This window comes from Carassius auratus, chromosome 12 (genome assembly GCF_003368295.1).
Source record: "Carassius auratus strain Wakin chromosome 12, ASM336829v1, whole genome shotgun sequence".
Taxonomy (NCBI): Eukaryota; Metazoa; Chordata; class Actinopteri; order Cypriniformes; family Cyprinidae; genus Carassius; species Carassius auratus.
The window spans coordinates 14,935,362-14,954,033 of NC_039254.1; the positions used below are offsets into that span (position 1 = coordinate 14,935,362).

General features: G+C 37.2%; 1 protein-coding gene across 1 annotated transcript in view; it reads right to left on the reverse strand.

Moving 5' to 3' along the window:
• LOC113111939 (protein bicaudal C homolog 1-like) overlaps positions 1–18,672 on the reverse strand; it is a 61,642-nt gene that overhangs the window by 12,459 nt on the left and 30,511 nt on the right. The window contains exons 4-9 of the mRNA XM_026277208.1: positions 12,453–12,532; positions 11,693–11,851; positions 10,448–10,501; positions 6,390–6,578; positions 4,003–4,254; positions 3,143–3,274 (exon numbers count right to left, since the gene is read on the reverse strand). Coding sequence (XP_026132993.1) covers positions 3,143–3,274; positions 4,003–4,254; positions 6,390–6,578; positions 10,448–10,501; positions 11,693–11,851; positions 12,453–12,532 — 866 coding nt within the window. The remainder of the gene's footprint in view (positions 1–3,142; positions 3,275–4,002; positions 4,255–6,389; positions 6,579–10,447; positions 10,502–11,692; positions 11,852–12,452; positions 12,533–18,672) is intronic.

Consider the following 18,672-nt stretch of genomic DNA (forward strand, 5'->3'; position numbering starts at 1 on the left):
GTTTGTAGCATGTTTTATCAACAATAGAATAATTAATTGTCACAAAGACAGTAAAGTCCCATTCACATCAAAGACGTTAACTCTAAAAATCATTCTCTATTTAAACTATATCAATAACGACGCAGATAAATAGTTGTTGGTTTTTCAAATGATGAATAATTTAAACATTGACTGCCAATCTGTAATAAAGAGAAAGTTATTATGCACTGGTGTGGATGATAATTTAGTTATTGTTATAGTTTTCCTTCTTAAGCCCTGTTCACACCAAGAATGATAACGATAAAGATAACGTTATTAGCATCCACACCAGCGAACGATATCGTCTGTTTATTCTAAGCACATGTGTGTCTGCAGCTTTAAACTCTTGAGCTTGTCACACTGGGATTGATTCTGATTGGCTGTCAGTGTTTTTATAGTTCAGCTGGAAAAATAGTTTTGAAAGTGATTCCAACAATATCATTTCTGTGTGCCTTTATCGTTATAGTTGTGGTGTGGACTCGGCTATTCTTTAATATTGAGAACGGTTTGTAGAACTTTATCGTTATCTTTATAGTTATCATGCTTTGTGTGAACTGGCCTTTAGTCTAATTTAAGGCGGCATTCACACAAAACAGATTTTTGCATTCCACTGCCCTGATTTCAATTGTTTTTATTTTTTATTTTGTGTAAACATGCACTATTCTTACGTGTTTGTATTTCCATCTTGCATATGATCTGTCAGGTGACAGATGGTTTGGGCTAAACTGTGCTCAGATTCAGAGAAAACCGAGTTCAGAAAACGAGTCCAAAAAACTCATCTAGTGTTGGCATAATGGCATCATGAATATAATGTGGAATGTGTTTCCTTTCAAAGAGATTTAATTCATGATTTTTGAAAAAAGTTTTTGCCCTTGAGGTCCACTTATTGTAGATGCTGCACACAGAAAGAAACAGCACATGTTTTGGTGAACTTTACCATATTTCATTTTCATTTTTAATTCCTCTGCTATTTAGGAGTAAATTTAGTTTCAATAAATGGTCTTTTTTCACTTGGAAGGAAGTTCTGATTTCAGTATGTTTTCATTTAACATCATTTCAAAAGATCATTGGAACGCTTATTTCTCATGATCCCTTTAATTATGAGTATGTGAATGAGTATATGAATATGAGTTTGAGGTTGTAAAGATCTATTAGTGGTGAACTTCCTGAACCTAACTGAACCTGAGAGTGGAGGTTTTCTGTGAATGTACTGAAATTCTACATGATCTCAAATTACCCTTTCATTTGGTAGTATATACAGTACTTTCTCCTTAGCATATGTGCTGTATATATTAGTCAAGGCTACTACTGTAGCAAACTATTAGCAGGGTGAAAGAAGAGAAGCTAGAGGCATCTACACAAATCACTGAAATGGAAAAACAGGTTTATACAAAGACTGATAATTTACAGTGCTGCCATTCAGCTTAAAACACAGGATAAGATTTCATCCTTGACCATGACCAAGGACGTGAAGCGTTCCCAGTTTCCACATCCTGCTAGTAAACCACCCACAAATCCTATACGTTCCATACATTTATTTTACAAGACTAGGCGTCTTAATTTAAGCCTCTAAAAGAACTAGGCTTTAATACTTGATCTGAGGATTCGAGGCATCTTACATGGTGGCATCAAAAAGCTGGAGACTTAGTCTACACTTAAAAATGTATGAATGTCTTTATTTTACACTACAGGGACTACTGTGGTCAATAAGATTTTTCAATGTTTTTGAAAGTCTCTTATGTTCATCAAATATTTATTTGATTAAAAATATAGTAAAATAGTTCAGTACTATTGTGAAATATTATTACAACTTGAAATAAACTGTATTCTATGTGAATGTATTTTAAAATGTAATTTATGTAATTGAATTCAATGACTCCAGTCTTCAGTGTCACCTGATCCTTCAGAAACCATTCTAATATGCTGATTTGGTGTTCATGAAGATTTTTGTATTATCATCATCAATGCTGAATATGCTGCTTCATTGTTTTGTGGAAACATTGTTATACAAAAATGATGCACGGGTCACATATTTGTCCAACCCGCGGGTCCCGCTTTTATGAAATTATTTGGCCCACCCAGCAATAAAGTAAAATTTCTTTACCCGCCCCAACCCGAGGGTTACCCGCAGGGTCCACGTGTTATGAGATGACCTGCGCATCGGGGACATCACACAATGCTGCTACGTAGACCTTCGTATTGTGACCTTATTAAGATAACTATTAAAATATGAAAGTATATATTCCAAATATTTTATATAGGCTATAGGGAATTGCACGCAACATGGATTTTTTTATTTAGTTTTTAATGACCCACCCCACAAATAAAATGCCAATTTCTTTATCCGCCCCAACCTCATGAGACGACCCATGCATCACTATTATACAATATTCTTTTATGAATACAAAGTTTAAAAAAAAATTCTTTGAAATATATATAAGCTTTTTTTCAAATCCATAATTTAATGATAAAAGACTAAGGGCAAGATTTACTAACAGCTTGCGCCAGGGCAAACCATCTTGGTTTGGTGTTATAATAGTACTGTCGGTGAAGAATTAGCGCTGAAAAGGTGTGGACACTTATTGAAGATGCAAAATTTATGGGATGAGAGTATTAAAATGAATTAAGCAATGCAATTTAATAATGTTTACGCTCATCAAATTACTGGTATTTGCGCAATTATTTAACGTCCAAAAAAAGCCTGTCTTAAAGCAGGATGTGCACATTGTTAGTAAATCATCGCAGAATTTTCACCCATCAGCTAATTTGCCCTGTTTAGTAAATCTGGGCCTACAACACTATGGCAAAAACCTGTAAATTGGTTAATAATAATTTTCCTTTATCTGGCATAAAACTGTAACATAATTAACTTTACATTTAATATAATTTTAGAGTAAAAACAACTGTGTGTGAACTTGACGTGAACTGAATTCATACATCCACTAAAAATCCCCATGAAACTAGTTCATTAAAAGCCATTGCACAAATGGCTCAAAAACAAAAAGTGAGTTCTGAGAAAAGCTCAAAGTGTAACATCTAAAAGTGTCCACCACCATGAGTGATATACTGTATGTTGCATATGTAAGGTCGAGTTTGTTCATGTAAATAGTGTGAGGGTGCTAACCTTGCTGGGTTGCTTGGGTTTGGGTTTGACACTAATGAACACATCAAGCTGTTCCATTAGGGAAGTAATGCACTGCGGTTCCACCTCGATGTCCTCTTTGATATCAAACATCAGCACCAGTGGCAGGCAGCCCTGCGGAAAGCACAAGGAAGAAAGCAAGAAAAAAAGTAGTGAACAAAGATTTTTCTACACCGTTGTAAATCATTCATAGAGTTGAACTTTAAGTGTTTTTAAAGGACTCTGTTGGCCTCTGTCCTAAAGCAGCAAAGCTACAGCTATTCAGCAGTGATCCATCACCTACTTCTCATGTTGAAAAGAAAAACAGCAGCAGGTAATCCAGGCGCAAGGCTTTCATTTACTGGGCCTTGACCTCCTTTTTCCTCTCCTGACACAGCTAACTCAGCAGGCAGTGAAGAAACTGCTACATATGCAGGAAAACTTCTAGAGAAAGCCTGCTATGACAGTCTTATTTGTGAATGCTAAAAATGTCCTTAATGGATCTAAATTGAGCCAGAAACTGTGAATAAATTATTTGTGAGTACTGTCTTTTCCCTCTGCCTCCAGCTGAGTGTTTAAATCTGGACTTGTGGGAACAGACAGGCCGATATCTGTCTCCAGAGAGAACCACAGTGAGGTTGAGGGCTAATTACTCTGTTTTCAGAATGAGAGAATGCTCTACTTGTGTGTTCCTTAAAATAATTATGTTTTTTTTTGTTTTTCTGGTCCCCCTGCCTTTGTCAGTTTAATATTCTTCTGTGTTGGTTGGAGACAATTAATTTGAAAAGAACCACCACATAATGAGACAAACCAGAGCCACAAATACTGTTACATGAGAAATAATGAACTAAATATTGTCTCACCATCAGGTAATGGCGAGCCAGACACACAGAGTCAATGGTTCCCTGCACGTAGACGGTGGATTTCTTCTGTAGGCAGTTGGGGTCTGGGAAGTGGACGTGCGCTCCTGTGCGCTGCATGATGTGCTTGATGTTGCTGCCGTTGCGGCCCATCATGAAGAGGTGGTGCTGGGGCGCGATGTCAAGCTGCGTGCTGACCGTGATGGCGCTGGCCAGGTTGCCCGCGAGGTGCTCCAGTAACACCGCTGTGCCCCTCTGCAATGACACCAGGGTTGGAAATGAATGGGGACTTGGGGGAAAAATGCCATGGAATGAACAAAGCTGCCTCCTAAATTAAATCTAAATCTATTGCAACTGACACAATCAAAATAAAATGTGAAAATGAATAAAAAGCGTTGGGAAAACTCATTTCTGACACAGGATAAACATTTTAAAAAGTCGTTTACAACTTTTTATCTCACAATTCAGATTTTATTTTTTTCTGCAATTGTGACCGCTAAATTTGTTTTTCTCACTACTTTGAGCTTCTGCATCTCTCATCTTTTATTTCTCAGAATTTATTCATTTCACTATACTTTATTTCTTGCAATTGTTTCATTTCTGACTTTATAACTCGCAATTGCGAGAACTGCGAGATGATAAAAGTCTTCAATTTCTAAGAAAACTGTCACTTTTGTCATATTGTAAGATGTTATCATTTATTATAAATTGTAAGATTATTGTAAGATGTTAACTCATAATATTAAGTTTATAACTTAAAATTACATTTTTAAAATTACAAATTTATAACTTTCAATTGCTAGGTATAAAATCACACGAATTGTGAGAAATAAACTCGTAATTGCGAAAAAAAATGTGATATGTTTCAATGTAAAGACTTTCGTTGATCACATTTTTTTGTTAACAGTTTACAGTATTCTAATTGATGGAAGTAATCGCTTAAATTGAAGTATTTGACATAAAAGACAACGCATATACATCTAATCAGGTAATTATAAAAGATGCATTCACAAAGGTAAAAAAAAATGCCTCTGGAAATCAATTCAGGGGACAAATAGTATCCCTTTAATGGAAAAGCTTATTTCCTAACCTGAACAAAAGCATGAATACCTCACAGACTTTTTCAAGCTCACGTCAATCACAACCACCCTGGTTACGATATTCCAATACGACTGCTGCTTTTGACACTAATGGAGCGTGTTTTAGTAAACAAGAACCTCTCTATGTTCTTGCTTTTCCATCTGGCATATACGACCCTGAAAATGGCCTAGATCTGCGAGTTTATTTCAGCGTGCCATAAAACTTGGCGAAGAGAGGAAAGGCAGAGGGGTCTTTAGGGGTTCCTTTCTTGCTGTGTTCGTTGGCGGTTTTTTGCAACAAACTACTCACACTGGCTCTCAACACATACCAGGCATAGCCAGTAGCCCACAGGTCAACTCCAGCCCAAGACCCTTCCTCAAGACCAGCGATGGAAGAAGATTCTCTTTGGGAAGAAAAGCAGGCTTCTTCTACACTAGATGCTCAGTGTTGCCAGCAGTCATTAGCACAACATGAAGAGTTCGGTGCCTCCAGCAATCACCACAGACACACAGAGATCAAAGGCTGTGTAGGTGTATGCTGGAGGATTCACTCTGATCTTCTCTGGAGCTAATGAGGATGTTCTCTTTAGGAGATGAAAATGCTTTGCAAACATATTACCCTATAAGAATATTCCTTTAAAATGTATGGTTTCTGCAGGCGTTATGAAAGTAAATGTAATACTTTTTGAAGACCTTTTTAAGACCAAGTCATTATGTTCTCTCAATGTTAATGAGCTGCGAACAATAATTTGCATTTGTACGCGACAAAAAACCAAAATAACTTTATTCAACAATTCTTCTCCTCTGTGTCACCCTTGCACCATTTTGGAGTGTACCACAACACATGCACGATATTTGATCTGCAGGAAAACAACGCATTTGTGTGGTGCTGCTGACGCAGAACAAGCATTGCACAGCACCCTGTTTTCATTCAGAGGAAAGCATGGGTGTATAACATGGTAGAAATGTCATTTTTGGGTTAACTATCCCTTTAAAGACGTCTAGGTATTTGTACTGGAAAACAAGACAAAAATACTGAGGAAGATATTAACTTTTGGCAATGCATGCAACATTTTATGCCCTTCTTAAGATTTCTTAAAGTCTTATTTTGTGGAATGGTGAAATAAGACCTTTAAGCCCTTAAAGCCAAGAAACTTGTATGCTCATATAAAATCCATCTGCTTCTCAGATTTTTGCCCTGAAACCCATTAAGTGCTATATTTGAATATGCAAAAACACAAATGAGATCTGAGAGGTGCAGTGGAGGGAAATATGTTATTTTTGACATATGTGAGTGTGTGAGTGTCTCACCTTCACGGCTGCAGCATTATTCTGTGAGCCCCGCACTACTCCTGTTGCTCCATAGAGTCTGGACCTTTGTTTGAAGGCCACAGAGATGTTGTAGGTCTGGGAGATGTGCTGGATGGCAGGAGAGCTGGGGTCAGGGTTCAGCTGTACTATGACTGGCAGCTCGAACATCAACACCAGAGGAAGTAACTCCTGAAAGAAAACCACCAAACCCATCAGTTAATGCAGTCTGAATTACTTATATTGAATTATAGTCATTAAACTGATATCAACTGTGTTATTTCTGCTGCTGACAGGTTAGGATTATGGGTAATTAATCAACAGAACCAATCCAGCTCAAGTGGTTTTTTCTTTTGAAACATTTTACTAGAGTAAACTGGAAACTGATTCAAATCCACGTTTCCCCCACAAGCAAAAGCTCAAGATTTTCACTGTGACAAAACTGCATTTAATTGCATTGAATGCACATGTGTAAAATCCTCAAATGTTAAAAAAAAAATCCTCTGCAGTGAATGGGTGCCATCAGAATGAGAGTCCAAACAGCACAAGTTATCCACAACACTCCAGTCCATCGATTAACATGTTGTAAAGTGAACAGCTGCATGTCTGCATGAACAAATTCATCAAGATTTTTTTGACTTCAAACCACTGCTTCCAGCTAAAATAAAAGTCCTCTAACTATAATGATGCACCGTTTTTGGGAGCAGCTGTGGCCTATTGGTTAGAGAGCTGGACTAGTTACCCGAAGGTTGCCGGTTCGAGTCTTGGTGTGAGTGGAATTTGATGTGAGAGTACAACAGGGGATGGACTTTTTCCACTGGAGGAAGCATTATTATGGATATTATGGGCTCATATATTGTCCAGAAGTGATGGTCTACAGTTAAATAACTTTTTGGATTTCTTTAGATTTTTTTTTGTACTCTCATTCTGATGGCACTCTTTCACTGCAGAGGATCCCATTGGAGAGCAAGTCATGTAATGATACATTTTTCCAAATATGTTCCAATGAAGAAACCAACACACCTATATATAGGATCTCTTGGGGATAAATACATTTCCTGCAAATTGTAATTTTTGGTTGAAGGCTTCAAGAATCAACTCAACAAATCAAAAGCTGTGAGCAAGAATCCCATTTCAGGACTATGACCACAGCTGATGAAGAGAGCGACTTTAACTGAAGCACACACACAGTCTACAATTAGCTGCACGTAATGATTTTGACAAAGGGAAACAAGAAATGTGCACAGGGTGACAACATGGTGTGTGCTTGGCTTTAAATGTAAACAACATGGTTTGCTCTAAATGAATGCTGGCCAAAATTAGAGTTACTGCTAGCAGGCCATTTGGATGCCATTCAAGCCATGAAGTCTTCAGAAACAAAGCGGAATAAGCAAATATTTCCCATCATTCTACTGTGATTTAGGGCCAGCAAACAGTGCCTTACCAAACTGAATTGGTAAACAGATTGAATAGCCAAGCCTTAAAAATGCAGCTCTGATCAGTCCCATATGATGTGGGGGCTCTGCTCACCCTCATATTCCGTACCGGGGGCCAAAAAGAAAGACATTCTCTGCACTTTTAGATGTGGTCAGGACAGACACTCTCCCTTTAGACAAGGAGAGGTTTATTAGGTTCAGCTTTAGCTGGGAGCAGGGCATCCGTCATGGAGCAAGCTTAGGAATTCCAATCATTTATCTTTGTTAATATTCTCATCATTCTTGAGCTATTACAACCATAAGCATGGTTATTTTTTACCAAAGGCTTATGCACTGGTTATGAGCAAAGCTTTCCAAACTAAAAGCTGTGTTTTGTTTTGCTTATTGTTAATAAGGAGTTTGGAAGGGAGCTCTGTATTCTGATCTTTTACAGACAAGAAGTCTGAGCTTTCCTCCGACCTTCTGTAAAATCAATAACTTCTGTATTTGCTCTCTGTTTTCACAGACAACATGCATCCAAAGAGCGAGGAGGATGCACTGTGGATCATTCCATCAAAATGAACTAGGTCCCTCCAAGAAAGCAAGGCTAGTCTTTAAACGGGCTAATCGCTCAAGCATCAAGTGTTGGGATATGGTCAAACACGCAGGGTCTCAAACACAAACATGCAATACAAACATTTTGCTTGTGGGTCAATGGCATGATGTTCAATGTTTGAATACAGCCTTACTATGATGATGTTCATACTATTTTGAATTAATATACATTTTGATAGTGTTTTACAGTAGGACCATAACATAGTGTCCTGATATCACAAATCTTCCTTAAAGGAAAACTCTGTAATCGTTTACTTAACCTTATGTTCCAAAAATTTGACAAAAGCCATTCACGTCAACAGTATTTTTTTCTTTCCCTCCATCCTATGGAAGTCAATGGTTACTGTTCTTCAAAATAATACTTTGTTTGTGTTCAGCAGAAGAAAATGTTTCATATCTTTAAGTTTGGAATAATATTTTATTATATATTTTTTTTTACTAATTTGAGATTATTTGACCTTTTTATGACAAGGCAAGGTTAGTTCAAGTTGTAAAATATAATGTGGTGGTGCAACTGCCCGAAATGTATTCATTTTTATTAATTAATTATTTTATGTTATACATAAAAATAATTGAATAAACAAAAAAGAATAAATGTATTATTATTTTTAAATAATGATTAAAATGTGTACACTGAAATAAGCTCTTACTTTTTACTTTATTGTTACGCAACAACATTTTTCGATTCATTTATACATTGAAGCTTTTCTTGAAAACGGTAGAACATTTTCTCAAAACCATCACAAATTAAATTAAAATAATAATAAAAAAAGAGGTTGAAATGTTTCCTTTTCTTAATTGTGGACGCAGTTATGCATCATTGACCTTTGTACAACAGAACATTAAATAGATCCAAAAATAAAAATCCTGTCATCATTTATTCGTCATCATATTTGATTTACGCCTCCCTTATAACCTTTTAACTTTTGGTTACCTGGATTTGTATTGGAGGGACAGAAACCTCTCAGGTTTCATAGAAATATGTTAATTTGCATTCTAACGTTACCGCAACAATCTCAGTTGGCCTGAAACTTGACTTGAGGTTAAGTGTGAGACTTATGCTCGTGCTATACCATTCACATGGGTGTAACGGCACAATAAAGCATCGAAACGACTGTGGCTGGAAATCTCTTTTGAAGAGAGAAAAAAGGAAGAAGTGGAGATGATTAGGTGGTCAAAAGAAGAATTCTGGTCATGCGAATGAGGAAGAGAAAACGTGAGGCTGCCCCACTAACATCCTTCCCTCACCCGCAGAACTTTATATGTTTTGGACATGAAAAATGGAGCAGCCTGGTTTTTCAAAAGGTACTCATTTAATACAAATTGCTTCGTGAAACAATAGAGAATGCTTATGATAGTTTCTGGTGTAGAACGTCCTCGAGTTAATTGGGGCTCGGTCTTTATGGCTTTTTGGCTGTGCTCGAATGCTCGGGCTTGTTTTTCTTGGTTCTCTCTGAGGAGGAAGCACGTGCGCGGAGCCCTGGCGCTGGTGAAATCCGAGGAGAGAGTCTGGACGGAGAAAGAGAGCACAGGCGACACCCGGCCAAACAGTCAAGATATCACTCGAGCCGCAGTTTCAAACCAGCTTCAATTGGCACCATGTGTTCCGCATCAAGCCGTTATTAAAGTAAAACTCAAGACCTTCCTACAGCCTTCTAATTCCTCATGTTCTATCCTATTAAAAGGCTTTTGCCTGTAAAGCTTTGTGAAAGGAAGGTTTTTATGCCATTGAATTGGATAGAAGTGGCTATAATGCTTATAAAATACACCAATAGAGGGCAGCGCTTCTGATTCAAGCACCATGTTCTCAACAAGAAACATCCAGAGAAAGATGAATGCTGCTTGTTGTGTTGCCGGGGTGTCCGCTGGGATGCTGAGGAATGTGTCTATCTCATCCAAAAAATCATTTATGTTAACACCCCCTGTACCTGTCAACTTCCTCAAGATGAATAACAGCCTCCTTCTTTTACTTCCTGACTTTATCGCAGAACAACACAGACATTTGGAATCATAGTATGAATGTTTATTTACCCGAATTCTGGCTCTGGCGGCCTCCACTCCTCCTGGCTGGCCGGCTATAGACACCTGCAGAGAAGAAACAAGAAAGTCAGATGTATATTCACAGAGAACAAGTTAGAAATTATATTTTAATTGTTTTCAACAGAATAGAAGTTCCGTGCATTTTGGAATGACATGAGGCGGAGTAAATGATTTTCTTGGGTTTTTTGGGGGGGGGGGGGGGTTGCGTGAACTAATCCCTTAAGAATGAAAAATACTCGTCTGCCAAGCGTTATCATACGAGCACCACTAGGAGGTGAGGTTTCTTCATTCTGCCCTGGCTGGCTCTCATTCACCTGTCAGCAAGTACCAGCCACTCTGAACCCAACACACGAGCCCACACTGAGGGAGGGCCATGTCATTGCTCAATTTCCACATTCCCCACTTCATCAAGTCTGGAAACATGTCTCGCGTCCAATTATGGCTCAGTCCTTATCCTCCCTTAGGCTGCAGGCAATATGCATACAATCAGAAGCTCAGTGATACATAAACTCATTTTAGAAATCAAAACAGCTCCAGGTCCTGAAATGGAAATTATACTCTTTTTGGGGAATATCTCAAGAAACATGCCCAGGTCATACTTCGACCTAAAATAACAAGCGTACAAACACATTTATACGTATAAATGACATTATTATGATTATAATAATATTATGTTTGCATATATTCTTCCATTCAACAGATTTTTTAAGGAAATAAATCCTTCAATTGAACATTTTAAAATGATTTCTAAAGGACCGTGTGACACTAAATGCTAAATTAATAATGGTGAAAATTCAGCTTTGCCATCAGAGGAATACGTCACAATTTACAATACACTAAAACAGACTGTTTTGTTGTACTGTTTTAAATCGAATGAGATTTTTTTTTATCACCAACCGATTTATTTAATTTTATTAAAGAAAGTGAAACTGACGAACATCTGTGTGACAATTAAACATACCCTCATTCTCATTACTGTGGTGATATTTATGCAATTATCTTATGATAATAATGAAAAATACTGTATTTCAGTATACTTAGCATAATAACAATTACATGAAAATAAAATTTAAACATACATTATGTAAATTAAAACTTGTGCTTAATTGCTATAAAAAAATAACACTGCAATACTAAATACATTACCAGCCCTAAAAATGTCATTTTTGTTAATGCACAAACTTCAGCTTTTTCTTGTATTTTTTTCTGAGTAGGCTGGGTAAGTCAGAATCCCACCTGGTTGCTCTTCTCAGCCTGGTTGTTGCGGTTGGAGTCGGGGAAGTGGATGTGACAGCCCGTGTCCTCCATCACCTTCTTGATATTGTTTCCCCCTTTGCCGATGACATGTGAATGCTCGGTGTGTGAGACGTCCATCTTTAGAGTCACGCGATTGCTCTGAGGAAACAATTTGTGTTGGATTGTGTTAACTGCGGTTCCATATTCACCTCAGTTCTGAAGGTGCAATGCTTCAGTTTTAAATACAGGAAACAGATCCTGCTCCTCTGAGCAGCTTTATTAAAGTTGTGACAGATTGAATTAGATCTGTGAGCTAGAGCCAAGTCAGATTTTCATTACATCAAGTCTACCGAGAGATGTCAATACACACCATTTCCCATTTCACGTCAAACGTTTGAGGGAAACTACAACAAACTCTTCAGTTGGCTTTGGTGGATGTTCTGCATCATAAATTACCAGAAGAATGAATATAGTCTGAAATGTTTTATTAGAGAAGAAGTCACAGATGTCAGATGCCCCTGATCCACCAATGGCTTCGGTCAGCCAATTCTATAATGTGTCTTCTTCCTTTTGCTAATACGATTTAAGCCATGGCTCATTCCTTATAAAGCTGCTGATGTCAAGCTCCACATAGTTGTAAAACCAAACGCATCCAGCTACTACAGCAACCAAGAATGGCAGGGATGATGAATGAGACATTTTTTGAAATGCACAATGACATATCAAATAAGAGTCCCCCAATCTGACTTGACATGCTCACCTTTGTGTCCAGGACAGACATGATCTTCTCCTTGGCCTCCTTCACATTGTCTCTCTTACCACTAACTTTGATATGTGGATCTGAAAGAGAAAAAATATATAATGCATAAGGCATGTCATAAAGTTTATTTGCCTATTTAAAGCATTTTCGAAAAATAATTAGTTAAACAAACAGCTAACTAAGCAGCAAATCAGCATATTAAAATGATTATTTCTGAAGGATCATGTGACACTGAAGATCAGAGTAATGACGCTGAAAATGCAGCGTTGCATCACAGAAACTAATGAAATTTTCATATATTTAAATAGAAAACAGTTATTTCAAATTGTAATAAATTCTCACATTATTACTGTTTTTGCTTTTTTTTTTTTTGGTGAGCATAAGAGACTTCTTTCAAAACATTTAGAAAATGTTACCAACCTCAAACCTCTAAACAGTATTAAATAAAAAAAAAAACAACGTCACCCAAAATACCTTCAAGTAGTAAGTCAGTTCTGCATAGGCAGTCAGGCAGTTATTATATTCATCATAAACCTTCATCAACGATATGGCCATTTACTCATATAAATTATGTGGTAAGTCCTATCTCACATGAATAATGTTGGGTTCAAGTAGGGCTGGCAGAAAACTGCCTATACAGTGCTTCACGGTTAAATAAATCCAGACAATATTTATATCATTCCAGCACTTGCTCATTCTGTCACTGACTTCCGCACCATAAACATCTGTCTCATTGTGCTGCAAAAACCCCCCAAATTCCCCTAAACTAATCCACTTTCCCAACCTTCATGCCAAAATGAAGTAGACCTCTGCTTAGTGTCCCACAGAAAGACTTCTGGTAACGGCAATGTCTGGTCCACTTTAAAACTTTTCCACCCGACAAACGCCCACTTAGACCCACCTTGTTTGTAAAAAAATGTAAGGAATTGTTCCATTTTTATTTGATTGCATTTTTAAAAGATTACCGTATTTTTCGGACTATAAGTCGCACCTGAGTATAAGTCGCATCAGTCCAAAAATACGTCATGATGAGGAAAAAAACATATATAAGTCGCATTTATTTAGAACCAAGAACCAAGAGAAAACATTACCGTCTACAGCCACAAGAGGGCGCTCTATGCTGCTCAGTGGTTGACTACAGGAGCACTGAGCAGCATAGAGCGCCCTCTCGTGGCTGTAATCGGTAATGTTTTCTCTTGGTTCATGTCTCTTAGTTAATTTCTCTTGGTTCATGTCAAATTAATTTCGATAAATAAGTCGCACCTGACTATAAGTCGCAGGACCAGCCAAACTATGAAAAAAAAGTGCGACTTATAGTCCGGAAAATACGGTAATTAAATACGCAGAACACACAGGATTTCAACATTATTTTTAATAGCTTCATAAATTAATACATTGTTAAAGTTTCATGAACTAAGTGGAGAAGATGGGCTTTTTGATTATTTCTTACATTTATTCAAATGTAAAAAAATGTAAGTAAAACTAGTAACATGGGAATAAAAAATAAAACAAATTTTACATTTCATCACAGTTCATTTCATGACCCCACACATGTTTTAGTAACTAGTTTAGAATCCAAAGCAAGCCACAAGACACGCCGAGCCATGTAATTCTCTTTCCGCGAAGGAGGAAGACAAGCACAAGGCTCCAGGTCTAGCGAAACACGTCTGGCTTTCCATGCTATAGCTGCTGTTCCGGTGCTTAAAGGAAGCTTGTGATGAGAGCTTTCAATGCCAGAGGGAATGAGTGGAAAAGCCAGGCTAAATCACTGTCCCACGCAGAAGCGAATCTCTCCACCACAGAATGCTGCAAACACCCATTCGGCCTGACTGGACGGACACTGCGGGAGGAAATCACTCCAGCCCGGCTCCAGCAACATTCCATGAAGCAGGAAACATACCAAGCGTTTATAGCCACTACAGTAAGACTGGCCTTAGTTAAAATTGCATGTAATGTGAACATTTTCTGTGGTGAAACTCAAGTGCTCAATAGAGGTTTTACAGTTTATACTGTGGTGTTAGGGGGAAAACAAGAATATAATCGCATACAAAGGGGTTTGTCCCATGCAAACGCGCCAACTGAGTGTAGTTTAACAGATGTAGGATTACACCCAATGATTAGGTTCGCTCAGCTTCCACGCTGGCAATTATTGTCCACCTCACCAGTTTTGAGAGGCATCCCCTTAAGGGTAGGATTTACAAGAGTGGTGAAAACGTTGAAATGTAATATGTCTATTGCATCTAGAGCGAAACAATGCTGGTGTGGATGGTGTTCAAGGCTGCCACAATGCACCAAACTTTCAAGTTTGTGCATGCAAAGCAAAAATAACCATAACCATAAATCTTTATGCCGTTGGTGCATTTATTGTTATACACATGAGAGAGGGTGGGTTTGTGAAAAGCACAGACAAATTGTTTGGGATTCCTGAGATTTTCATGGAAAAATCTAGGCTTTAACTAGATGTTTTTCACAGTTTATGACACTATTAAAGTGAAAAGTTCAACCAAGTTACAATATTTAAACTAAGGTGACTAGATTTCTGAAATTAAAAACGAAATATTGAAATCCCACTTGCTATTATCTATTAGTTAAAAATGAGGCATACCTTTATTGTTTTTGTAGCAAAACACTCTAGCAATTTAACACCATAGTTTCAGTGCGAGGAAAGCATTGTTATGGATTATGGAGTGGCATTTTGGCTAGAAGCAATAGTCTAAAGTTAAAATGCCTTAATGATGGATTTATTTCTTTCAAACATGCAACTATTCTTTTCACGAGATGTTAACTGATGGACTGGAGTGGTGTAGATCACTTGTGGATTATTATGTTTTTCATAGCTGTTTGGACTCTCATTCTGACGGCACCCATTCACTGCAATAATAATAATATTTTTGGTGGGTTGAGCTATTCATTTATGAATGGTGGTACAGAAATCTTAAGAATTTGTAACACACACACACACACACACACACACACACACACACACACACACACACACACACACACACACACACACACACACACACACACACACACACACACACACACACACACACACACACACAGCTATATTATGGGGTGGTGTTTGCGCAGTGGATAAGTCACATGCCTTTGATGTGAGAGACCCGGGTTCGAATCCACTGTGAGACACCAATGTGTCCCTGGGCAAGACACCTAACCCCTAGTTGCTACAGGGGCGTGTGACCTCTGACATGCTTTGGATAAAAGCATTGGATAAATGGATAAAAGCGTTGGATAAATGTAAATGTAATATTGTGTGTGGCCAGAATGCTAAGGATATCAGTGAAGAAAGACTGTAATAGTGTAACTACATTAACCACTAGCAGAGTAGTAAAGCACATCTTCTTCCGCATGGTTTCCTCACACCCTTTGACTAGTGTTTAAATATAGCTCCATCTAAAGATGCTTTGCTGACACACGTCCATCCACAGCTGGCTTTGATAACTGGTGCACTCACAATTGTGGGGGGAGAAACACATCTGTTGAAATACATTTCTTTGAGAGACTAAATCAGTCATTTCCAACACAGCAGGGGAATGTGAAAAAGGAGAGAAAATAAACAACCAACAAGCTGGATACACCAAAATCAGTGCATTACACTCATGATTCATCATGCTGAATCACGTGGAAAGAATGGGTTTGACTGCTAATGGCTATAGAAAGCATGATTGTTTGATGATTGGTTTAGGATCCTTTGATTTGTTCTTATAATTTTTCAAGTTAGTGGAGAAGCTGGGTTTAATAGGGAAATGTCTCTTCAGAGAGATGTTTATCCACACAGGGGGTGGCATGAGCTAAATGGAGCATGCTGTTTTGGAGGCCGCAGCGTTTTATGGGCTGCTTGGAAATGCCCACAGTGGATTGTGTCATGTGCTGAGAGACCCGCAAACTGTTGCAGTGCTGCCACTGTGAGTGAAAGCAGCAGTAGTAAAAGACAGCAATAGCAGTTAGAACTAAAAGACATACAGGAGAATGTGCATCCTGAGAAGCATGTGAGTTTGAGGAATATACATTGATATCAAAGTCACACGCACGCACAAACATGTTTGTTGTTTTTACCATCCCATAGGCGTAATGGTTTTTGTACTGTACAAACTGTATATTCTATGGCACTGTACCAACCCTACACCTAACCCTAACCCTCAAAGGAAACTTTGTGCATTTTTACTTTCTCAAAAAAACTCATTCTGTATGATTTATAAGTGTTTTGAAAAATGGGGACATGGGTTATGTCCTCATAAGTCACCCTTTCCTTGTAATACCTGTGTCATACCCATGTCATTATACAGAGTTGTGTCCTGATGTCACAAAAACAAGAGCACACACACACACACACATCCTTTTTTTCTTTGCATTGTTTCCTAACATAGCCTTTTAATAAACATGGTATTGTATACTCTAAATATTTTGTGACAAGTTGCTTATATTCCTCTATAAGATAAGCGTCTGCCAATTGCATAAATGTAGTAAAAAAAACTAAAAACTAAAATAAAAATAAAAAAACACTGGTTTGAGTCCTGCAGCACAAGTTTTAAATACTGCAAAGCTATTTTTAATCCTAAATATTTTTATTTTTATTTTAACTTTTATTGTGATTTATATAATTGGTCAATTATTACATGCCTTACAAATTAAATGCAATGAAATGAAATGAATAAATGAATGCATTAATTTGTAAAGTACACAATAATTTACAAATAATGCATTCAATTACAATAACATTTGACATATGATTTTATCTGAAGACTTACATTATATTAAATATATACATATTTTCATAAGTTCATGCATTCCACAGGAAATGAACCCATGACCTTGGCGTTGCTAGCATCATGCTGTTAAACTACAGGAAGGCAAATGTAATTTAATATGGATTTATACTTGATTCAATTTAGTTTGAACCCATACTGTGATGATGGGGTTGGGTGTCCACATGCTCGATTCTAATGGAATTCACTAATGGTTTTTAGGATTGCTGTACCACTAGGTGGCAGCCTCAAGACTTTCTCTGTCTAAGGAGGAAAGTATCCTTACCATGTTCACCAATTTTTCCAAGAGGCTTCAAGTACAGAAAAATAATATCCTTGCATCCATGTTTTTAAGATTCCACAACATACAGGTTATATAAATCTGCTCCATTCCTTAGCTTTTAAATTTGTGTTCTCATGTGCTTCATATGTCACGTGATATAGCACATCTGGTGTCACGACATCTTGCACAACAAACAGTGCGAAAACTATTCGCCTCTACTGCTGTGTGTGACCGAACAGATGTTCGTGAGCTAACAAAAACAAAATACACTCACACACTCTGGCTCAATTCAGCATAGTTCACGTGAAAGAGGGAAATTTATTATGGAGGCTAGCAATTAATAACATTTCAAACGACAGTAATTTTTTAATGGAGCTCTGAGGTCACACAGGCCTTTTTGCATGAAGGAAAAGCAGGAAGCTGCTCTGTTTTTCTACTACATAATTTGGATTGCTCCACCATCATGAGCAGACAGATGTTGTGGCAGCAATGGAGATGTGATAACATCTTCTTGTGTGAGGGCTGCAACCAAAGAAAGTTTGATGATAATACTGAGACCTTAATGGAGAGGCTCAGGCTTTCCTGTGCTCCTCCAAACAGCGAAGAGGCCTCCCAAGTGATTCGGGATGTTTATTGCTGTTGTGTTGCAAGAAAGTCCCAGAGAACATACACGTGAGCTTTGAATGTCTCATTATGTAGCAGAACACTGCTGTGTGCTCACTGCAACATTACAACCTCAAACAAACACACACATATTTTTGAAAGGATTAAATAACTTGGCTTTCTGCAGTATTTTGCATCTACCAAATAAAAAGCTTAATAATAATAATAATAATAATAATAATTTATACATTTAAATGATTTAAAATAATTTTTGCCACTTTCATTAGCATTTATTGCTCATATAGGCTATATATATATATATATATATATATATATATATATATATATATATATATATATATATATATATATATATATATATATATATAAATAAAACAGAGACAACAAAGTTTAAGTTTTGCTTTTTAAAATATGAAAAATATTTTTTTTTGTAATCGTGTATTATATAATTATACGATATGATATGATATTTATTATATTCTTATGAAGCAAACATTTCAAATTATAATTTATAAGTTATAACTTATTTCAGGCAAAAGAGTCT